Raw genomic sequence first — 25,534 nt, 5'->3', positions numbered from 1 at the left:
AGAATAGTTCAGTGGATGACAGCTTGACAGGAAAAGTGACCTCACCAAGGCTTACCAGTTCACACTGCTTACCTCCTGTGGCTCTCTGGCTGCATTCTCCCTTGCTGTGCTGTCCCCTTGTGGAGAATGAGCCAGCTGAGTAATATTTTGGGGCTCTGCTGGTTCTTGTTTTCGAAAGCTTGGAATCCTATTCAGTGTATCTTTCAGTTGTTTATATTCTGCGACTTGAGTCTGCATATAAATTGCACAATGTGAAGAGAGAAAAAGATATCATTCAGGGATGGGCATTAGGGTTCACTGGAGGACTAGACTAATATATCTGTGTACAAGTTAGAAAAACATATGCAGATTGCTTTCATGCATTAGCTAATCTTACTTGGACATGCTCAACCATTTTTAAGCACATGCAAATTAGAATCAGAGTTAAAGGGAACAGAGAAAAAAATACCTATGACAGATGTTAGTTTCCCATGCTACATTAAAAAAGGTCGGATTTTTTATAAATAACTTTCTAGTATACCTATCATTACTAAAAGACAGCTATGCAATAAGTTTTATAGCATTAAAAATCTATGAAAATTTCACACAATTACACAAATACAGGGGCAAGTATCTTTCAGCAATGCGGTCCAAGTAACACTTTTCAGTGGAAAGGAACCATAGGTTTAAAACACATAACTGAATGTATGTATACAAAATCACTGAGGCTACTTGTGCTCAAATAGGGTCCCTTACTCTCCATAATGCCTCCATGTTGTGCTCTGTGGTTTTTGGAAAGCAACAGCATAGGCACACAGTGTGGCAGGATTTTTATTCAATTTTATAATGTAGGTATAAAAAAGAAAATATTCTTGTAGGTGTCTCTGTGTATATACATGGTAGGGGCGTGTGTGTAATATTTTTAATACGAGGAGCTAGGAAGGCAGGAAAAAAATCAAACACCTTAACTAAAAAAATAAATAGCCACTCTTTATACTTAGCTCATCGTATGCACCAACACTGTTATCCCCAAACAGAATGCATGTTGTGTGTGTCAACACACACTTACATAAATACATACAAAGAACACAGAAACCTTTTTCTGAACAAGCTGGCCAGACAGGGCCACCCCGCTCAGTGTGCATAGCAAAGAGGGGGTTGGGGGCCGGAGTCTAGCCAGTGCCCATTGCCAGAGCCCAGCATCTGCACAGGGCTCTTCACCCCAAGAAGCGCTTTTTTGCCTTTTTCTAACTCACACAAAGGTGAAGGAGGCTGCGCACTAAATATATCTCACGGGAGTGCTTCTTTGTAAATAATTTGTACAAAGGTGTGCCCTATGGCTAACAGTGGCTGTTAGCCTAGAAATCTATCAAAACATCTGCAAACCAACTTTGGAAGTCAAAGAAAAAGAACAACTCACATCCACATAGTGATACTTTTAATATTTTACGGTAAATATGGAGGAATACGCAAACCTTAAATCTAGCCTTTCTTCTTTCTCCTCCTCATAAACATATAATTTTAATTTTGAAGGCAGTCATGCTGTGGTCCTCAAATACTAGTGTGCATTGAGAATCATGGAAGGATCATGTTAAAAATGCAGGCTCCTGGGCCTTCACTCGAGTAATTATAATTTACAAGGCCCAGGGAACTGTAATGAAGGGAAATCTCCAAAACCACCATCTTAAGAGTTAAACGTGACTTAAATGTCAGGATGATATAAGCTTCAAGCTCGGTTCTGGTCATGATTTTGGGCCAACTACTTTATTTCCCTTTAGTTAGTCAAAAAGGGGCACAATACCATATAACTCAGTAGGTTGTGGATATTAATTAAAATTATGTATATAAAGTTCTTATGACAATCGCTGATAATTGTAAACATGCAAATTCTATTCCGTTCTTGTTTTTTGCCTCCTCAACTACATTTAAAAATCAAATTGTCAAGACAGACTCTCAAAAGATGATTTACATAATAAATGTAGATGCCTGAACAGCATTTGTTTTCTAAGATCTAGGGAAAATTTTAATCTGGGGATTAAAGGTGAACTTCTAATTAAGTATTGTGCCTAATTCTGGCATAACTATTAAAAAAATTTTTTCCCTATGCCAAAACTCTGTCAATAATACTCCCAGTGTGCTGAAATTGGTTGTGGTCATCAAATGAACTATTTTACTTACATTTTTCAGGATTTTCAAATTGTTGTTTAGTTTAACATTTATGGTCATTATTGCACATAGAGTATTTAAATTGGTTAATTACAGTTTTCAGTATGAAAAACAGACTCACATAAAATAATAATACTGGCAAAAATGTTATAAAGAAGCTTTTGACTGAAATAATCCCCTCTGAAGTCAATTTAATTTATACACATGTAAAAAAATCACCATGTAGCTACACTTTCACAGGAAGATAGCTAACCCCAATGACTACCATGAAAAGGGGTACCACAAACACAGTTGCTACAGCTCTGATATGGGCAGGGCCCACCATATGATACATTTCTAATAATTTTATAAGGACAAAAATCAATACAACATCTCCTGATAAAGAGATGGTTGGTTTTCCTTTGCCATTTCCTTTTAATTCTTCCAAGAGAATTAAAGTGAAGACCTAATGATTACGAGGACATATTGACACTAAGCTAACCATTTGTATTACTTTGCTTTTTCTAGAAAGCTGCCAAATAATCAGTATGGTATTGCTTTAATAAGCTCTCCAACACTTATATGTGTTCATTTGTTCATTCAGTAAAAAGGTGCTAAGGGCCTTCCTTGTGGCAGGACCTGTTCTAGGCTTTGAACAAACAGAACTTAATGACTCTTGTTTTCCCTTGTCTATTGACATGAGATCTCTTCTTTTTTTTTCTGTAATTTGACCTACATCCACATAAATCTAGTCCCAAAAGGAGTGTGTATAAGCTAGAATGCTGGGAGCAAGGAAGGGAAGAAAGAAAAACTCTGACGATTCATTTAGGTTGTTAGCATTGCAAAATCCTATAAATCCTAAAGCAAGAATCAACACGGGTCAGATAGAGGCAAGAGACCATATATACATATATATATATATGTATATATATATATATGGAATAATTTCTGTGATTTAAACAAGTATTAGAATGCTGCATGTATGGCTTGCTGCAGGGTAGAAACAGTCATTAGGCACTGCACAACCAGTGCAAAAAATAACCAAAGGTTTATTTAATATTCTCTTCATTGAATTTGAAAGCATGCATTATCCTCAGATCAGGATAGCTCTGTTCCAAGGAATCCACTGAAGGCTGGCTTTTAAGAGACTACATGCATAAAGGAATTCAGAAACGTTAAGGAGACTTTAAAAGAGAACCGATCCACAGAGGCTGCTACCCTTCTAACCTGTGCAGCAGCTAGTGCACTCTTGTGGTCTTCCAGAGTCACTACAAGTTGTTCATGCTCGGAGAGTAAATTCTTATGCTGTTGCTACACAAAAAAGAATTTTACATGTTGAGTTTTAACATTCTAAGACAAATTCTTTTTTGGCTGACAGTGGTATGACCACCCAAACGTTGCTTGTTTATTTATCTGTTGTTGTTGCAGCATTTGTTAAGTTTAAAAATCATTGTAGAGAGAAGACTACAATTAATGTAGATTTCAAAAATCTAAAAAGTGCTACACAAATAACCATAAGCACTTAGAAAGAAATGAAAATCAAAGGAACAGGGGACGGCCGGATGGCTCAGTTGGTTAGAGCGCGAGCTCTCAACACCAAAGTTGCTGATTCAATTCCCGCATGGGATGGTGGGCTGTGCCCCTGCAACTAAAGATTGAAAATAACTGGACTTGGAGCTGAGCGGCGCCCTCCACAACTAGACTGAAGGACAACTCTTTGGAGCTGATGGGCCCTGGAGAAATACATTGTTCCCCAATATTCCCCAATAAAATTTATTGAAAAAAAAGTAAAGGAACAAATCTCATTATTAATAAAGCTTTTTAAATAAAAAAAGCTTATTAAAATGCAACCATCTAGCAAACTAATCATTTTAGTACTGATGAACATGTTCGGATTTTCAGACCGTCTTTTAGTTTACGATGCAGAAGTGGTAAAAGTATTGGGCACGTGCCAGTTTATGCAAAGCCCAAGATAACAACTTGGATTCGTAAAGCGGGTCAATTAGGGAATGACTTTTAAAATCATTCCACAAAGTAAACCAGGCAAACTCTAAACAGTCAAATGCATGGTTTTATTTTACCTTGACGTCTTGAAGCTGTGTGTGCATGTCTTGGTGTGCTTTCCTTAGTTGTCTGTTCTCTTCTCTCAAATTGTACACAGTTTCTATTTTAGAAAAAGAAAAATCACACATAAAGCCTTGACATTTTTTAGGCTTTTGATTCTAATATTTTCACATCTAAAGTTTTACATAACTTGTTTTAGGAATTATTTTGAAGACAATATTACAAGTCAATGAAAACTAAACCGTTTGGGTATGGATTCATCTGGACATCCCAATACAATCTGTTTCAGTAGTTTAAAAACTTTTAAATAGGTTACACACTGCAGAAGAATTTTTAATTACTCAGGAGTTAAAAATGAAATATTTCTGTTAATAAGCAAGCCCTTAGGAATACAATGTGATGGGCAGCAGTGGTCTAAGATGTGAGTCACTTCACAAATTAAGAACAAAGTTATCAAAAAGCACAAACCCTATTTCTCAGAGCATGAATAATTTCTACTGTCCCTAAAAGATATTTCAATCATAAAGGCAACTCAAGAAATTAAGAAAAAAAAGAAAAAGAGACAGAGAAATCCCACGTACCTATTGAAAAGTCTAAATATGTTTTCATTCTACTACCACTGAATTCTCAACTGATCGAAATTCTCTGCTCTAGGGAAAATTATTTCCAGGGCTACAATGTGAGACTGCAGCAACCATAGCAACATCATATAATAACATCTCCCCCACCTCAAGCCCTACTTACTCAGGGTACAGCCTCAGCAACTTACAGATTCTAGACCCACACTGGCAGCCACACACTCCTTTTTTTTTTTTTTTACTCCTGCAGTATTGACTTATATAGTGTCTTCACACTTGAATAGCTGTCACCATTAAAAGAAATCAAGAATCTGGGTCTAATAAAATCTGGCAACACTAGGCTAATTCTCACATGCAACACTCAGTGGAAGTTGTGTGGTGGCAGGGTGACTGACCATATAATTCATTTTCCAATGGGAATAGTTTTGAGAATGAAAGGAGGTGCTGTTAATTATTATGGTGGGACAACAGGCGTAAATCGAGACTGTGCTGAGCAAACTGTCTGGGAGTGACAGCCGCCTCCTGCAGACAAAACCCAGTGTGGAGACAAAAGTCTCCAGTGTGGTACTCAGCACAGAAGGCAAGTGCCAGTCACCATCCTTCATCACATTTTCTGTCCGCTTTCACTCCTTTAGTGTTCTTGCCTGACTCCTGGGCATTGGACTTGTGATGGGAGTTTGGGGGAGAGATCAAGAGCAAGGAGGGAAATATGGCCGGTGATTGGTTTGTCCACTTACGTGTGATACAGAATTTTCTCCAAGGTCAAAACAGGACCACTGGTCATCCAAAAGGACTGGAGTTATGTCATTGCCTGAATGGGGCTTCAATACACACACACACACACACACACACACACACACACACACACACACACACACGCGCGCATGTACGCACGCACACACACTAAATACCCCAACTTTGCTAGCTTTTAAAATCATTTCAGACCATAAACTTAATGGCAGTGGCTCCCAGGCCATTGCTGTATTACCTTGAGTAAGTTATTTAACTTTAGTAGGCCTCAATTTCTTCATTTGTTAAATTAAGCTAAATACAACACGTGCCTTACAGGTTGTTATGGGAATTAAGTAAGATAACTGCATGAAGAGTTTCACCTGGCTCTGGCATATGGGAAACATTTGTCGAGTATCAGCTATTATGATGATGATAATAAAAAGAATAATTATCTAAGCTTATATGCTATCAGCTCATCTCCTGAGGAATTCTAAACTCTCTCCTCAAATCACATTAAAGTCCGAAGACTACTTGGACTATGCACCTTAATTTGCCAGTACTGACCGGCATCTGTTACATATGCTTTAACCTCCTATCCTAAGCTTTCTCAAGGATCATAATCAAACAAAACTGTTGACGTGAAAATTACTGATAAAGAAGTGTCATTAAAGGCATTGTCATACTCTGTTGGTTAAGTCTCTCCAAGAAATTTCTTCCCCAAATTAGCCGGCAACATACAGTGTTCTCTCTGGCTGGTTTTCCCCGTCCCTCTCCTGTTGTCTCAGTCTCCCCCTGCCCCCCATGGTACTGGTATATCCCCTCTGTCTGATGACAAGAGTACTGTACTCACTGTATTTCCCCTTTGGTCCTGGGTGCCAGGAAGTTCAAACTGGGTTACGGGCTTGAATTATGTTAATACACAGAACTCACATACATGAGTCCTATTTTCCATGGTTATTTCTTACTTCTATATATAATTTGTTAAAATTCTAGTACATGTGGATTTTGTTTCAAAGAAAGTAAATGTAGGGTAGATATAAGAAAACCTGTCTTTTAGTGATATTGCTAAAATTAAATGAGCTAATTATGTAAAGTATGCCAAGCACAGGTCAGGCACCTAAGAAATTGTTTCTCATTCCTTAATGAATGTACTTATCAGTATAGTTTAATGTATTTACTCAGCTTAGCTCAGGTTTGCAAATGCTAAACAGTGCATCCAATAAGCCAAACGTCTCCTCCCTCACCACTAAAAGGTGTAGCTTCCCAGGGCATGGCAAATACTATCTGACACTGGTGTCCTCTGGTTCTCTCTTTATACTATTAGGTTGGTGCAAAAGTAATTGCAGTTTTTGCAATTATTTTCAAACTTTTAAACCACAATTACTTTGGCACCCACATAATACTTTATGAGTGTTTCTGGTGTTCCGTCTTTCTTCCTTTCCCTATTTTGTCATCTTAATGACCACCCACCACCTGTCACATCACCAACAAGCCAAAGCCCCTATATGTCTACATCTCTTGGGTATCACCTGCTGACAGCCAGCCCAATTCAGTCAAGACCACCTTAACCCTTTGTAAATTGCCTCAGTGGCTACTTAACTCCTATAAGTCTTTTTATTGTAACTTATTATTTTTAAATATTCATAGGCTAAACAATATAAAAAAAATAAGAAAAGAAGAGTGATCCAAAGTAAGTACCCATCATCCAGTTTCCGTCTATGATGACATCTTATTTTATAAATATAGCACATTACACTCAGACCAGGAATTTGTTGTTGGGCACAGAACAATTAACTAGATTGTAGACCTTACTCAACTCTCACTATCGTTTTTGCAAGCGCCATGTGCCAAAATTTTTAAGTCATTTTTCACACTTTAAACTTATACAGTTTATTTAAATTTAATGCCACTTAATATTTGTGAATCACTGAATAAGTGAGTGTACAATGTGCTGTTTCCCTTTTTCAGGACATGTACTTTTGAGAAGTGATACATTTTGTCCCATCAGGTGAAAACACCTGATGCTGATGTTGATGGCAATTCATACACAGTGACGGTCTGCCACGTACCGGCAGCTGTTCTAGGTGCTTTATGTTAATTACTTAATCCTCACACCAATCCCACATGAGGATGACTATCCCAGCTGTACAGACGAGGACAGTGAAGCCAGTGGGGACTATACCGCTTGCCCATGGTCAGATCACTAGTAACTGAAGAGGCCAAGATTCATCAGGGCAGTCTGACTCTAGAACCTGAGCTTTTTGAAGTTACTGTTAGCAATCACTTCGAAATCTTTCTGCCCCCTTAGAGATTTTTAGAAATGCTTCACCGTCGAAATTTTTGATCATCACAATGACTAGGTAGCATTAATGGCATTTTGTGGGTTGAGATCATCTTGCCCAATGGTTCTTTGTTGGTGGCCGAGGCACCCCACTGGGAAACACTGCGTATTCTATTCTGCTTCCCAAAACAAACGAAATAGGTAAGGATACATGTGAAACATTACAAAGAAATAAAGTTTCTGGTAAAGGACAACGTGATAAATATAAATCAACCACTATGCAAAAACCAAAACTACTGTTCTATTGAAACATTCACCTGAGCACTTACTTCCATATAAACTGGCTAACTAGAGTCCCACATACCTTTTAGCTTAGAAAGTTCCTGTTCTTTCTCTTGCTGCAGCTGCAGGTATTTCTGCTTATGGTCATTAAACGTCCTACTGAAGTCTTCTCCTTGTCTGCGATGTTCCTCTTCCAGGTCGCTGTGCTGTTTCTTCAGCTCCTCATGCTGACTCTGCAAAGATGAGACCTTGAGCAAAGACATACATTCTCTAAATTATATTAGAGCCTATTTCTCGATAGCGTAACCTTTCTCTTGCAAGAAAATAAGAACAAATGAGGAAAGAGGTTTCATTTTCCTCACATTGTTTTTAATTTGTGCTGTTCCCCTCCATTTCCCTTACATTTCTCATGAACAGTTTTGGATCATGGCCAAAAATAATGTTCTCCTTGATTTTTAACATCAATGGGAACAACAAGAAGTTCGAAGTGAGCATGTGAGATGGAAAAGTGAGGGATGTGGGGAAGTTCCCAGGCACTCATATTACTGTGGAAACAAGGTAAAGCTAATGGAAAAATTATCCCTCTGTGGATATTTCAGACTTCCTCTTTCAATCTGTTGTTTTCCTAACAACATTTTTGATATCCCTTCTTTGATTTTCAGCCTTCCTGGTAACCCAGTTTAAAAAAAAAAAAAAGACTCTTCCCCTTTGGGGAAGTAATGAATTGTTTATTGAATTATTCTTATTTATCTTACTCCTGATTATATCATGCTGCTATCACAATCTAGGTAAATTCTACAGTCTCCAAATGTTTTGTATGAAGGGATGCTCTGATTTAATTCATGAACTGTTTTCTTAATAGAAAAAGTTCTAGTTTCAATAAAAAGTACTTGCTCTACTGATACAGGAGGAAAGGCAATGACAAACAAAAAGCTGGGGTGTTAGAGGGGTTGGGCCATGGCAGAATGGCACACCGCTCTTCTCCTCTAGCTTGACAGAAATAATGAATCTGTCTTTTTCTTTCGTCTTTCCTGATACACAATAATGAATTTTACCCAAGAACCAAGGAAGGAGAATCTTTAATTATAAACTGTGTCCTTCTGGTAGCTAAAAGGACACTTATTAAATATTAGACATACAAAGGAAGCATTTCAATAGTTTTACCACCTTCGATGTGTGTAATATAAAGAAAATATCTAAAAAAATCACTATAAGAAAATAAATAGACAAAAAGCCTTAAAGGATGCAGACCAGAACAAAATTAAAAATTAAGTTTAAGCAGAAAATTAAAAATTAAGCAGACCCGAGAGCCTGATTTATAAGAAAATGTGTAAATGTATAAACTAAATATATTCTTTGTAATCAAGTGATAAATATGATGGGATATTATAATTACAAATCATTTTCAGTCAAATATGACTTTAACATACCATATTATAATACAAATCAAGTTCTGTAACCTTCCTTAATGCTTAAGTTACTAAGTCAATCATTTAATTTATTCATGAAGAACAATTTTAAATTACTTACTTTCAACATCTGATGCTGCACATTCAATGCACTGTATCTACTATTGGAATCTTGCTGAAAATTGAAAACAAAATAGTTAACACAAAGATAAAACAAATCTGGCGCTTTTGCTAAATACAGCTTAAAATTCTTACTACACAGAAGAATTTCATTTATTTCACTTGTGTAAGCTAAAATGAATTCTACACTTGAACTAAGATGTCTCTCTGGCCATTTCTTTATGTAATAGCAGAAATAAAGTTTTAACATTCCCAGAAGTTTGCTAGATTTTAGTAATGAAAAAGAGAACATGGAATCATAAAATAGGAGCTTGACAGGGCCCTTGGAGATGCTTTATTCCCTCTCATATTTAGAGGAACAACTGAGGCCCAGATGTATGAAGAAACTTGTCCTGGGACACAGTATTGCATATACATAATAATACATTGTTCCCAACTGCTCCAAGGGAAAATTGGGCTAAACCAATAAGGAACAGGTCTCAGAAACTTAGCATGGCTTAGGGGAGGGGAGAGAAAAGCAGCTTTCCTCCCGTGAGCTGCAGTGGGTACAAAATTCTATTATACATATGTTACTTTACCCCAGTGAGATTCCATTTCACGGAGTGAAAAACAGATGGATAAGGAACAGGCCAAAGGCAAATATTTCCTTTGGTAGCAGAGCCAAGACTAGAGCTTGCGCCTGAGCTTATGGCTGAATTCTTCTGTGTTTCAGTAGTAGTAGAAGATCACTGTGTCCCAGGGGAACAACTTCATACGTGGGCCTCACACATTTCCGCAATCCTAGGCAGCCATACCCAATCAGTATACACGAGCCCTGAAGGTTGTCTCTCCCCACACTGTGTTGTCCTTATATGCCATCCAGCTTGCTTATCCCAGGGCCAGCACAAATTCACCCTCAATCACTGCTTTTTCAATTTTTCTCAAATTCCAAAATGAACTGCATTTTTGCTTTATCACTTCATTTAATTGCTTTACTATTTTATTTTGATTTATAAGAAAATTACATTATAAAATGTGCAACACAGTGTTGGTTCAGACTTTTAAAAGCAAGTAAGAGTTGAAAGCTAATAGCTTCCCAGCTATCCAAGGAACTGACTCTTCTCAGTTTTAACACCCCCAAAATGCCCGTTATATTCAATTAATGCTTACCTTTTTTTTAGAGTAAGAGAAAGACTTGCTTTTCTCCAGTTAATTTGGACTTAAATTTGATTTGAAGCCAGAATCATTATTAATTCATTCATTCCACAAACATTTTTGAATGATGACTCTGGACCATTTAGGCACCGTGTCAGATGTTACACAGTGATGTCTGTGTAAGTAGCAGTAAGTGCAAAGGCAAACCAAAATATCTATTACATTCTATCACAAAGAGAGACTATAAACAAACGGACAAATAAATGAATAAAAACAATCTACTCTTTATTGTTAAAACATTAAGGCTATTCTCAATTTATCGCTGTCATCAATATTATGATAAGCAAAGGGAGGTTTTAAAAGAAAAAAATTTAAAGTCTTAGTTTTGGAATTTTTTGGTAGCAAAAAAAAAATAATGTATGAGGTGTGATAAAAAAATATGGTGAATGCTGCTGCTGAGTACCCATCCAACAGAAAGGCAAAGATCTTCAATACAGAAAGTGGTGCATCGAACCTTAGTAACAGTGTGTGACAAGTTGCAACTTGCTCAGTGCAGTCGGGTGTGAGCTACAGTTGAGAGAAGGTGTGTTTTAAAGTGTGCCATAAATCATCCTCCATCACGACAATGCTCCGTGTCATACATCGCTTCTGGTACTATAATTTCTGTCAAATAAAAATATTACGGTGTATCCTCACCCACCTTATTCACCGGGTCTGGCACCTTGCGACTTCTGGCTCTTCCCCAAAGTCAAAATGGTTCAGGACATTGAGGCAGCCATGACAGCACAACTAAAGATACTCATGAAAGAGGACTTCCAGAGCTGTTTCAGAAGATCAATGAGGTGTGTTTGAAGCGAGGGGGAGTATTTTGAGGGGGATTAGTGGCAATGTGTCTTTTACTGTAACAATTTTTTTTTTTAATTTAAACATTTACCACATTGTTTGATCACACCTTGTATTTCAGTCCACAATCCTCAATCCTAATGATCAACAGAGTAAAACATTTTACGATATTTCCCTCTCCTCCCAGTTTCATAGAAAAAAAAATTAAGGAAAAAGAAAACTTACCCTTCCTTTATTTAGTGTTTCTTGTGCTTCTAACTTATAAACAAGAAAATCTAGAAAGTACAAAATGGAGAAAATAGAGTGTAGGTTAATTCATTGTGAATTTTTTAAACATCTAAAAGCATAAAGTTCACTTTACTCAGACTTACAAAAAATGTTCTAAGTTTCAAACAATCTACTTGGTGACTTATGTATACTTGATTTTATCTCTTAATGTTTTAGAAACAATTGAAAAAAAAACTATTATATAATTTTCCTCTTTATCTAAGAGGTGTAAATCTTGCATCAACAAAATCCACATTATAGCCAATCAATTAAAAGGGCATTTAAAATTTGCACTCTGTGATTAACTCTCCTGAAATTAAAGGAGGGAAAAAAAAAACCATGAAGCACTACTAAAGACAGACATGATTTATTGCTATCCACTAGATGGCACACTAAAGTCATTCAGGACCTGAAAAGAGACTTCAAGCTATTTAAACCATCTTGAATGCTCTTAAAGCTTCATTGTCCACTAGATGGCTCTATAAAATCACTGTGTATTTGAAGACAAGGAAATGCCAAATCCTATCAAAGCATTTTAATGATGTTAAACTTCTATTCTTCACACAGACTTCAGCCAAGGGTCAGTAAAACGTCCTAACCCATAATGCTGTCCCCTATTCTTCTTCCTTTTACCCACCGAGTTAATTAGACAGAACACCTAAGTATAAACATTTATCACAAAACATAAATAAAAATATAAATGCAGATAACTTTAAATTACACCCTGTATAAAGCGTAAGCTTTATACAAAAATTCTGATAAAAATCATACCATTGCCTAATACCTATGCTAAATGATAATTTTTCAAATTGAATCCATCGGCTTTCGAATAAAAGCCTTCACAAGGTATTTGTGGATATTTGTGGACAAAAGCTCCAGGTTATTAGTAACATATGTGTATAACAGCTTTAGATGAAAAGCTGTTTACTTCTGAAATACTATGTGTAACCAATCCATGAACTACCCCAAGGTAGCACAAACTGAATGAAAGAGTTTTAATCCAGTCCCAAGCAGGCGGTACCTTATTACACAACACACAGCATATTGCTTGACACCTCTTTCTCTGTCTGCCTACAAAACTGACTTTGGGTGGTTAATTTGAGAACTTTCTTAGCAAAACAATAGTAAAGCAAATACACAATGCTTCAAAGAAGAGTCTTAAAACACCACAAATTACATTATTTATTTACCTTCCTTTGCTTTCTTATGTTCAAGTCTTTCTTTTTGCAAGGATTTCTCTAATCTTGATCTGTGTTCATACACAACTGGGGAAAAAAAAAAGAGTTAAAATTGTGTCTTCAAAGAATTAGAAATTCTAAAGTAAAATTAACATTGATTTTCAAAACAGGAGGAAATCAGTGTCTTTTCATAATTAAAAGAGAAATGTATATATTTAAAAGTTCTACATTCTGGGTAAAAAACAGACAGTAATCTACATAATTCTGGGCGGCCCCCTTACAGAACCAATACCCTGGAAGAGGGTGCCACCTTCTTTGCCAGCTCCTTTTCCTTCTCCTGCTTCTAAAGGACAGTGTCTCTGTGAGGTTCAATGTCTCTTTCTGGGCAACCAGGTTCACTCTAATGACTTCAATCACCATCTGCATAGCATTTACCCCACGTCTGTATTCCTGACTCCTACCTCTCTCATGGGCACTAGAAGAGTACTTCCTAAAACCTACTGGGTGTTTCCACCTGGCAGCTACCTGGTAAATACTGCCAAGTCAACACGACCTGAATCTGAATTAAGCCTGCACGTGTCAGTGAGAAAACCTCAGCAGCATACCACCTGAATGAAAGAGGATGTGTATTTCCCCACAAGGAAAACAGATGAGAGAGCCAGAGAAATGTGGAGGGGACCACATTCCAACGGACCTACAGAAGTGCCCACAAACGAACAAGTCAGATTTACATCTGTCATGGCCAGAAGGAACCAATGGCAGAGTGATGCCATACTGTAAGAGCTTCCTGCACTTTATCATCAATCACTACTTACTCAGTCTACTCCGAAAAAGCCAGAGTTGCCTGGTGAGTGGGCAAGGACGTGCAGATAGGGAGAAAACAGGGAGAAGAAGCCTCCTTATCAGAACTCTTCTGCATTAGAGGCTTCACACCTACAGCAAATGGAAACTGCAACAGACAGAGGAGCTTTACCTCTGAATGAATAAAATACGTATTATTACACTGGACTAGACCAGACATGATACTTACTAAACTAAAACTGTGTTTAAGTTATTGAAAGGATTTTTTAATTGAATAAATTTGACAGGTCACCTTGTGTAAGTTTAAGGTAGACACCTTACTACTTTGACACATTTATATATCATGGTATGATTGTAAATGTAGCAATATTTATCACATTACATAATTATAATACAAGAAAGATTTTTTTTGTTGTTTTAAATCTGAGAGAAGCTAAGAAGCAACCAAGTCTGTCCTAGATTTCATTCAGGGACAAACAACATACCCCCACAGAGCGGTTTAAACAGGCAGTGAGGGGAAAGGAGGAGAAAATAAAATAAATTTCTGATGTACCCTTTTAATCCTGTTTGTTCAGCATTATGGTCACACATGATCTCATTCCCTGGCAAGCTAGGCCAAACCTGTCATCTGGTTCTTTTACCAGTCCCTAGCTCCCCACGACTGCCTAAGATACAATTTAATCATCAATCACTGGCTGACCATGCACAGCATATACAACTGTCCAACACTATCGCCAATCCCAAGTTTCCGTCGTCACAGGAATTCCCCTCCCCATACCTGCAACAACCCCTTGCGGCAGAAGGGATTCCCTGCCCCGCTTCCCTCCCTTTCCTCATTGTCACAGTGGCCAGTTACCAGCTACTGCTGTTCAACTTCCAATATGGTCATCATCTCGCAGGTCCTGCACCTTCCCACACTGCATCTCTTTGTTTTGTCATCCCATATAAACCTTCTATTCCCAGGGCTCTATCTACAACTACCATAGCCCCTTCCTCTATTCTCACATTTGCTAACATCTCTGTCCACAACTCCAGAATTCCTGCCACCACCCAAACTGGTCGGTGTCATCCCTGACAGCGTCTATCCTCAGCCTCACCCTCCCCACTAGTCATCACAATAATATCTGCTCCAGTCCCTTTCTCCTCCTGGGTTCCCATTCTATTCATCAGATGACTCCCCCACTCAGTGCTATTATTATAAAGGAATCCAATACAACTCCACATTTACTTAGCACCTCTTGTTTACCTGGCACCACATTATCAATAGAAATGCAAAATGACTAGACATAGGTCTTAGCCTCAAGGTCAGATCTAAATGAAAAACAAGTTTTGTAAACCCTCAGAGCTAAATAGATTTGGCATAATCAAAGTACATTTAAGCCCAAGGAAGACACAGATGAGCTCCGATGAGAGAGAGGTAAGGACACTTTTCAGAGGCAGTATTCTCGTGGCTGGCTTTGAGAGGAAAGAGCAATTTGGTAGACAGGACACCACAGACGACACTTCTGGAAGACATCACAGGGACAAAGGCACAGAGCTGTGAAACTGGACTAAGGGTAGATGTACTCTTAAAAGCTTGGTTGCAAGTCCATTGTTGAAATAATCACATTTATTTAAACATATCCATGTGGTATTTAAGTCCCTTGGCCAATTTCTAAAAACCTATTAAAACCAAGAGGTTCTTTGGATTGGTTCTAACAGTACCATCTTGAATGATGTTTTGGAACGAAGCAGGGAAAACAAAGTTTAGCACTATTTTACAACCACAGTGAAGCCAAGCCCTGAACTGTGTGCTCATCGTCTGTGAGAATTTCAGTCAGGTGGGGGAAACTTACAGGGAAATCAATAAATTACAATGCTCTCATGATGTAACAGAAGCAAGAACGAGATGCCAAGGAACAGCTAAGCTCCCCAGCTGGAAGGGAAAACACCCCCTCTCCTTCAATCCTCTGGCCAAAGCTCCCACCTTCTGGGTAGAAGGTCACAAGAGCATAAGCAAGCTAGTTAAAAAGGAATCTGGTGCAATAGTTGGACATAGTACAGACGATTTCAGAGAGCAAAGTGCATCACTTTCAAAGAAAGGAACAAGCAAAGTAGTTAAGATCTTGCTCCAATGGAAATGAAGTGACAGCAGGTGTCCTGAGTCTAGGGGGCTTCTATGGATGTCAGGACCATTAGGGAGAAACAATTCCAGCCTAGAAACACCCATGATTTAAAACAAAAACAAAAACTAAAAAACCTGCAGCAGAGTCAAAAGACGTATCCTAGGGAACTGCTCACCACTCATCCCCAGCCACCTCAGACTCCAAATACTAAACATTATTGTGAAAAGGCAGGGAGAGAAGGGAAAAGCTGCCTCTACAAATTATAGTCCTTAATAACATACAGCAGCAATCACTGTAAACTTACTGTTGCGCACTCAACGTGGTATGGGACTCGGTAATCAGGTAATGACTATCTTTGGCTTGGGAAGCAGAAAACTCATCAGTGTGATTTCACAATCAATAAGAGTGGAGCGTCCAGTAGATTACACTAAGTAGAGAGGGAGTGTGGGGGATGGGGTGAGGGCCACTGAGTGTAGGAGGGTGGGACACAGTGCTCCATTCTTTTTTTATCCTCTTCCCTCCAACGCAGTCAGGAGGACAATGTGCCAACAGCCGGTCCGTAGTACCCATTTATCACACTGAATCACACAACAGTCTTTGACAGTTTTACGCTCAATGGGAATTTACACTTTCAGCATATTAATGGCAATGTGTCTCAAGAGCCAGGAGATCCTGGGATACACAGTTATAAACTTTCATAAATCACCTGAATAGATGCTATATGACATCCACAAAGAGGCGAACATGTTTGTGGATTACAGTCCAAATACAAAGGTCTTGAGAAATCTGAGACATATTCATGGAAACATAAAATGGCATCACTAAGAGCAAGATCTAAGGCAAGAAGAATGTGGTTTTGCAAATGTAGTAGGAAAAAAAAAGATGTGGTCAACAGGAATAGAGGATATATGTAAGACACCATGAGGTAATTGTCCTATTAATATTATCTTACTCAGCACTGGTGAAGCCATTATTATAGCATCGGCTTCTAGTCCTGATGTAATATAACTTAAGAACATAGAAATAATTTGAGAGTCAGAGACGATCCCCAAGGGGGAAGGTGAAAAAGCAGCAGTGACTGGTGGAGAGTTAAAGTGCAGTTCTTCATTAGGGTCAGAAAAAAGAAAATAAACTGAAAAGGAGCGCTAAATTAAAGACTGAGGAAACCCTACTCGTAAAGGAATGTCAGAGTAAAAATTAGTCCTTGGAATTGGAAATTCTAGAAAGAAGGAGAGAGGGAAAGAGGCAGGCAGTAATAAGATGGCTGAGAACATAGACTCTGGCGTCTGAGTTCAAATCCCAGATCCACTCCTTAAGGGGCAAGTTGCTGAAGCACATTGTACTTCAGTTTCCTTATACGGACAAATAATAATACCTATCTCTTTGGGTGGATGGCAGGGTTAAATGAGTTAATATATGTCAAATGCTTAGAACACTGCCTGGCACAGAGTAAACACTAGAAAATATTAAAATATTTTTTCACCTATCTACTGTGGCGACAAAGTACCAGGGAAGCAATCAGGTTAGTCCTTTCAACCTGACAATTAAAGTTTTATAATAACAAAGTAAAAAAATGTGGTGTGTGTGTGTGTGTGTGTGTGTATTCAAAAAGTTCAAAAAGCTGTAAGATCTTGATTTCAGTTTGTTTTTACTAAAAAAAAAAAAAAAAGCAAATATTCATTCCAATAGCTTAATAAAACTTATAAACCAATATTTTAATAAAAATTCAAGGACAGTAAAACAGACCAGACAGAATCTTGGTGTCCTTGTAGCTCTTCTAGATAATTTCCTTATCAATTAAACACACACACACATACACCCACGCTACCCTTAATTCTTTTAAAAATTCATTCTCCAGGCTTTTGAGCTAGTGATTTTTCTAGATAGGTTTACTGTTTCGCTTAGAAAAAGGATTGCTAATCAATCCTTGTCACCTATCTCTGTTTTTCTATTTATACTCTGAAGTCAAGGGCATCAGTCAAGATGAACTAATACTGCTAGAACCTTTGTAACAAAAAAAATACATAATGAACATTCTCACAGTACCAAACAAATTTAAGGGAAAATAAGTATAAAAATAGTGGTTCAAAATCAGCATTCAAGATCTTCAACGCAGAATAACACGGTAACAGGAACAGGATTGGAATCACAAAAACTCATGAGAAAAGGAGGAAAATCTGTAACACTCATCATCTCTCCTGCTTACTGAAAAGGACTTTAATGTTTTCCATGAAGTCGAGAATGGAAAGCGGTTTTATTCCACCTTAAACCACTCAAGAGTTTAAAAAGATGTCAACTTCCTATGGCAATTTTTCCATTTTAACTTTGACTTCCATCTGAAAGTCACGAGAGAAATTAGCTGTAGGCATCCACTTATAGGCAAAATCCATACCCATGACTTTTCAGGGCAAACTGCTCCAATTCAGAATTAGAAAGCAACACTAAAATTAGACAGAAAACACTGCTAAGTGTTTTAACACCTTAGAGCAAGAGAGGGCAATGTTTCTTTGGCAGAAGCAATAGCCCATGTAATTTTGCTTTCAGTCCTGACAATAACATAAAGTTTTATCTTTATTAAAAACAAACAAACGAAACAGAGGCTTGCTAGGAAAGCCACACAACTCAACTTGTGAAAGTGTTAAGATTTGCAAGTACCTTTATCATTTTACATATAGTAAAATTAAAATGAACAAATTTGTGCTTTTGATAATTGTGGATGAAGACTTTTAAGTATGCAGGATAACAAGGCAGATAAACTGAAATCAATATACTTCCCAGAACACAGGAAAGGAAAATAAACTGAAATCAATCTAGTTCCCAGAACACAGTACTTTTGAGGTTTGTTTTGTTTTGGTATTTATGCCTAAAATCATAGACATTTAATATAGTCTTTAAAAACAGTTTTTGGTTGTGGTTCTCACTCATCAGAAGTGGCGTGAAGGCGAGCCACTTACCCACCACCTCCTCTGTAGAAAGAGTTGGTCACCAACATGAAGACAACATCATAGATACAGTTTTCCAATTATCTTTCCTTCCTTCTTTCATAATTTTACCTTATAAGAAGTCTGAGAGAGAATACAGGAAATCTCTTTAGAAAACAACCCACATAAAACAACTAAGTAGAAGAAAACAGAAGGGGGACAAAGAATAGCATTTTGCAGACCTCACTGGATCCTTCCTCCAGCCCCTGTGAGTTGGCAAGGCTTCCCTAAGACTCTGTCTTCACTGTCTCCCCCCCGACTCTTTCAACAAAGTCTCCTAGAATTATGCACCTATCTTCACAACCTCTCATAGATAACTCCTAAACCGTTACATCCGGCTTTCACTTCTCACTCAATCCCAGTTATACATCTTCCAGTACAATTCAACCTTTCCAGTCTGCTTGACAATTTATAGCTGAATTTAATTATTAATTAACCTTTTTTATGGTTGGCTCCCTCTACTAAATTACATATTCTTGTTCCAAGCCTGGGGGCAAAAGCTTCCTGTGGCTGTTCATTACTAAGTGAAACCCACAGCCCTTTCAAGGCTTCCCCTGTTTGTTCATCCTGCTCCAGCCACAGCAGCCGCCTTTTTATTCCCTGAACAAGCCAGGCACACTTTCACCTCAGCACCTTCCTGGTGCTTCCACTGATCCTTTTCTAGGTTCCTCCACAACCAGCTCCCCAACTTCCTTCAGATCTTTACTAAAAAGATACCTACTCACCAAGTCCTTTCCTGGACAACCTATCTAAAATTGCAACCTGCTTCCCATCCACCCTCAACACTTCCAGTCTCCGTTCCTACTTGATTTTTCTCTTTAGCACTTAACACTCTACAGTATTTTTTACTTATTTGTCTTATTTATTGTCTTTCTAACCAACTAGAAGATAAGCTCAGCCATGCAAGAATTTCTGGTTTGTTTTATTTTACCATTGTATCCCCGATAAATTGATTGCAAGCATTCGATAGATAATGAATGAATGAATTAGTGAACGAACAAACAAATCAATGAACGAACCGTATGTGCTTTCAAGGCTGGGATTGGCTATCTCCTTTTTCCTTTTCTTTTATATCCCAAACCCTGACTACCACTTCAGTCCCAAGCCCCTATTATCTAGTGGTATTCAATACTTGTTAAACAAATGAGTGTTCTTAGAAACTATTTCATTCTTTTCCTCATTTGCCTGACATCCTTTATGTCCTAACATTTTTAAACCAAATTTCCACATTTGTTGGCTCATTAGTACTCACATATTTCAGAGAATAAGCAGATAACAGACTAGAGATTAAGTATAAATTTATCTGTTGAAGTGTATTTATTTAGGCTCATAAGAGTAGCATTCATTAAATCATAGCCCTGAAATATAGATGCTTTCAGAATGCTGAGAGAAAAAAGAACAGTCTGATAAGGTATTTTTCTACCACATGGCAACTGAAGTTTTTTTTTTTACTTTACTGCACAATAAAGTTCCTATAATAGCTCACACAAGTGTCTATTTTTAAGTTTTCTATGCACAGTTGACAAAGTCATTTAAATGGAAATTTTAACCATGATTTGAATTGGTGCTTAACTGCCTTTTCTAGTTTGGATTAAACTATACCTAGGCTTTCCCTCATGACAACATCTAATTGGGATTTGGCTTTTTCAAACAAGTGTTATATTAGCTGACTTAAGTTATGTTTCTATACGAGTCTTCTTTTTGGCATTCTTTCAAGCAGTGAGCCACTAATAATCATTATTATTAGGTGAAATCTATTCACTCCTCATGAAAGGCTTTTGCTCTTAACTGCTCAGAGCTATCATATTACAGCCTATCATATTACAGTGCTCCAGGCACCTTGGGAGACACTAAAGTGTAAGATTTACTCTTATAAAAAGCATGTAATCAATAAATTCAGGTTCTGAGAAGAGGCTAAGACAGGTAAAACAGTAAGAAAACCATCAGAGATCACCAAAGGTTAGGTGAGCGAGGATGATACAGTGACCTGCTGAGTCAGCAGATTTTTAAACATACTCTCTTTGTAAGCTAAGAGGAAAAATATTCTCCTGTCCCATAAAAGTGCTGCACTCTACAAAGCAAAAATTACATGTAAATATATATATATGTACATACATATATATACATTTATACATATACATATACATACATATATATTCATACACACACGTAAATATTAGAAACTGAAGGACTCACAGTAATAGAAGGAAAAGTTATTCTAAAATTAGATGTATATAAATAGACCCCATACAGTACTGTTCTTCTAATCCCACAGTCAGATTTCAGCAGGACAGATCACAGTGTTTCAGGAAATGCACAAGTGAGAAAGAGGGTTAGGTTTCTGGTCACCCCAAATTGATGCAAGGATGTATAAGAATGCCCTTGAGATAAGCTAAAATATGCAAAAGTACATTGTCTTTATAATGGGACTATGAATTTATACGTGTGCTTTTCAAAATGGATTACTTGAATCAAACATACACACGTCCCATTTGGGACACCACCTCAGGGAAGATGTAGATGCTTGATCAATGTACTGTACACCTGAAGCTGAACAATAACGAATGCCAACTATAATTTTATATATATAATGTGATGGCTCGGTGCGATGTCGGAGGGATAGTGGATGGGGGGAGGGGGGGAGGGGAGTCCACAGTGTGAGGGATATAAACGATGAACGTCTAAGTATTATCTTGTCTTGTGCACCTGAAACTAATTTAAAAAAAACTAAAAAAAAAACACACCAACATTTAATTCTCATGAGTTACCTAATAATGCCAGCAAAGAGGAAACCACCTAAAATACAGTACTCGAGTATTAACTGCTAAGAAGTTTTTACACTGTATAAGCCCATACCCAGAGACTACCGACCACCAACGGCAGAATGAGCAGGGCTACAACTGGCTTCTCCTTCAGATCAACACAATAGTCCACAAGCAGCCCCATATTGATCCAAACTCCCAATGGCAAGATTTCACTTCAAAATGTGAAAATATGCATCATATCTTGGAACAGGTCTCACAAAAACCTGGCTTATGAAAAAGATACTATGTAAGATCTCTTACGTATTACATCCTGAATATTTCACTCAACGAATCAAACAATATTCATTGAGCACTTTACTGTGCACCAAGCATTGTTCTCATATTCAGGAATAACATCGTGAGCACAACAGCAAAAAAATCTCTCTACCTTTGGGAGTCCATATTGCAGCAGAGTGATATAAAGGATAATAAGCTTAATAATGTATTAGAAGTTAGTGAGTGCCATGGGAGGAAAGGCAGCAGGGCATGAGATTGGAGGTGTGGAAAGGATGAGTCAGCCTTCATTTTTAAACAGTGTAGTCAAGGCAGGACTCACTGAGAAGACATCTGAGCCAAGACTTGAAAAAAGTGAGAGTGGTACTACAGACACCTGGGGAAACCATTCTTACTAGAGGGAACAGGCCAGACAAAAGACCTGGAGTGTGAGCATACCTGGAATGGCCTAAGAACAGCAGGACGCCAGTGCTGCTGAGGCAGAACAAGCCTAGGAGGTCAAAGGTGAAGGTGGAGAAGGGGTGGACTACAACAGGCCTCCTAGAAGCCAGTGAGCACTGACTTTTACTCTGAGAGAAATGGGGAGCCATTGGAGTGTTCTAAGACGGAACATGTGACTTAAAGAGTTTAAAATAATGACCACTCTGACAGCACTATGCAAGATGTAAGCAGGAAAACTAATTAGTAGCAGACTTCTGCAGAAATCTAAGCCTGAGGTAATGACAGAAGACAGCCAGTCTTCTGCAAGCTGTGGCAGAGATTGCATTTATGAAGACAAAACCAGTGCATGTTATCAGCTAAGATACGGAAGGTCTCCTATGGAATAGGTTTGTGAGGAAGATCAGGAATAAGCACCTGCTGATGGCAGAGTAACTTTCGTAGCCTGAAGGAGTCAAGATAGACTCCCAAAGGTCACATTTGTGTGGATGTTAAAAGATGACAATGAAGGAAGGACAGAGAAAAATCTGGACTGACTGGAGAGAACATGTGAGAGCCCTGTGACAGAAACAAAACAAGGTGTTTGTGGTGTTCCTTACACTTCCCTGAATAACCTGGAGGGTTTGTTCACATCACAGACTCCTAGGCCCCAACCTGAATCTACTCAATCCCAGTTTCCAGGGAACAGGCCTGATAATCTGAATATTTAGCAAGTGTGTCCCACTTGCTCCCTATGAACTTTTATAGGAGAGTTCTGGAAACACTATGTTCAGCTAGGGTTGTTAGGAAGGTGGGCAATCAGGGTGGGGACAGAATGAATGAGATAGGGCTGCAACTGACTTGATCAGGTCTACATGGTTGTAAAAAATAACTTTATGGGTAGAGTAGACGATAAAGGAAAGAATCTGAGAGTAGAGGCTGATCGATTAGTTAGGAGGTCACCGCAGTAACCTGAAGATTAAAACTCCATATTGCCCAGATATAAGATAATATCAGTTCTGCCAATAAGGCAATCCAATAAAAATAGTTCATTATTTTTTCCAGCTGGATATACAAAATTTTTGGAAATTGCAAAAGAATGGGAAGCGAAAAAGAATATGAGTAGGCTCTTAAATATATCCTAATGGCAATTAAATTTTTGAAAAAGTGGTCAATTAGTCACTAGGGAAATCAAATTAAATCATAATGCAGTACCAATATTCTTCCATCAAAATGGCTGAAGTAAAAAAAGACTGAAAATACGAAGATTCGGCAAAAACGTGGGAGAAGGAACTCTCCTCTTTGCTGATGGGATGTGTAAAGTGGTATACCATGTTAGAAATGGTTTGACCGCACCTGCCAGAGTTGATGAAGGCATGCCTTGTAGCCTATAAATCCCACTCCTAGTTATGTGCCCAACCAAATGCTTGACATTTCGTCACCAGAAGTCATCCAGGAAAATCTTAGAAGAAGCACTATTCATAATAGTCCCAAATTGGAAATAACACAAACATCTATCATAGTAGAATGCTTAAGTGTGGTTGATCAAAAAAGGAAACACCCACTCAACAATGTAAACAAACTAACATGTAACCAACACAGGTGAGTTTCACAAACATAATGTTAAGGAAAAGAAGCCAGGCAGCAAAGTCGTAATTACTAAATGATTCTACTTATAAAAAGTTCAAAACAAGCATAAGTAACTGTGGTGCTAGAAGATACTGTTCATACTGCACATAGTAGTGGGAGGTAGGCAGGTAAGGACTGCGAGAGGTAAACAGGGAGCATTTTGGGGTGCTGGTGATATCCTGATGCCTGGTCTACACTGCCTGCTTTGTGAAAATTCAGAGCTATGTATTTATGATTTGTGTACTTTTCTGAATGGACAGTTGTTTACATGAAATCAAGATATTTATTATTTTCAGTTACATAGGGGAAATACAATATAAAACATATTTAGACACGTCACTTTTTTTCTCCATCCATATCTCCCCAAAAGATTTGATTCAAACTCTTAAGATGTATGCCTGATATCTGGCTATATATCATCTCATGTTAGTTTTTCAAGTCCTCTGGCAGTTTTCTGAAGCATACCCATGTTCACTGGAGATACAGCACTTGTGGAATCTCTGATGCCACCATTGTACATGTCCTAAGCTACAGGTATTTGGTACAAGTTACTTTACTGTTTATTTGTCCTGTAGGTGCATTTTTATGTTTCCCATAGCCGTAATTCCTGATGGTATAGGGATGTTTTTTGTTTTGTGTTGTGTGTGTGGGGGGGGCGGGGAGGGGGATGGATGTTGGTAAAAACATTTGTATATAAAGACATTTGCATTTGCAATTGTGAGGACATATTCCAGGGACTAAATACTCACACTCTTTTAAATGCTGCAGTATCCTTTAAAGAAAAGATTTTGTCAGGAGGCCTCCATAAACATCTAACCACATTAAACGAGGTCATTTTGGGCTAATGTGTCTTCCTCACACAGTGCTCTGCTGTTTCAAGCAAAGCAGTTGGGAAAGCACCCAGTAATAGCAGAGGTTTTGTACTGACTCCAATATAATGAGACCTCCTCTTTTCTGAGGTGTATTTTGCAGGATGAAGAGAACTTTGCCTTATGATATTCAAGCATATTCAGTGATCATTGACAGAGGGAAAGGAATGCATACAAGCAAATATATTTAAGGAAATAAAATCAAAATGTCTGTTTGACTGATTCACAGTGCACCATGAAAGTGAATCCTAGGATGGTACAAATATTTCCAACTTAGGCTACTGTATAAAAGGTGGGTCCAGGACCAAGGAGGAAAGGGTGGGGAGCACATCATGCCTCCCATGTTGGACATGTTTAATGTCTGATAGAGATATCAAGATAGCACAGAGAAGGGTAAAGAGTAATCTAAGAAACACACAGGCTGCTGGTAGCTAGGTCTCTGCTGAGAAAATCTGTATCACCATCACTTACAGGTCTGAGACCTAACATGAGGATCCCTCTGAGATAAACCCCAGCTGACCACCCACAGCCACTTACTCTTCCCGATGTTTACTGTCCCACCACCGCCAAACTGCTTAACTACTTAGTTACCACTGAGGTAACTTAAAGAGATGAATGACTGTGGGAACAAAGTCCACACTGGATGTCTAAAACTGGCTTCACCAGTTTGGTTGGAATTCTT

The 25,534-nt window shown here is 38.1% G+C and overlaps 1 protein-coding gene across 9 annotated transcripts in view; it reads right to left on the bottom strand.

Moving 5' to 3' along the window:
• The window catches only part of GOLIM4 (golgi integral membrane protein 4), a gene marked incomplete at its 5' end in the record, with an annotated part of 75,698 nt that overhangs the window by 19,839 nt on the left and 30,325 nt on the right, over positions 1 to 25,534 (bottom strand). For 7 of the 9 annotated variants that reach the window (XR_013994489.1, XM_081067087.1, XM_081067094.1 and 4 more), the window contains 7 exons: positions 73 to 231; positions 3,352 to 3,435; positions 4,206 to 4,288; positions 8,144 to 8,294; positions 9,592 to 9,645; positions 11,793 to 11,842; positions 13,025 to 13,099. Coding sequence is in view for 8 of the 9 variants with exons in the window: in XM_081067087.1 (XP_080923213.1) it covers positions 73 to 231; positions 3,352 to 3,435; positions 4,206 to 4,288; positions 8,144 to 8,294; positions 9,592 to 9,645; positions 11,793 to 11,842; positions 13,025 to 13,099 (656 nt within the window). The remainder of the gene's footprint in view (positions 1 to 72; positions 232 to 3,351; positions 3,436 to 4,205; positions 4,289 to 8,143; positions 8,295 to 9,591; positions 9,646 to 11,792; positions 11,843 to 13,024; positions 13,100 to 25,534) is intronic. The other 2 variants (XM_081067093.1, XM_081067091.1) reach the window with 1 other exon arrangement.

Source organism: Rhinolophus hipposideros (genome assembly GCF_964194185.1).
Source record: "Rhinolophus hipposideros genome assembly, chromosome: 2".
Lineage (NCBI taxonomy): Eukaryota > Metazoa > Chordata > Mammalia > Chiroptera > Rhinolophidae > Rhinolophus > Rhinolophus hipposideros.
The sequence above is the reverse complement of the archived record's forward strand: the minus strand, read 5'-3'. Positions and strand labels throughout refer to the sequence as shown.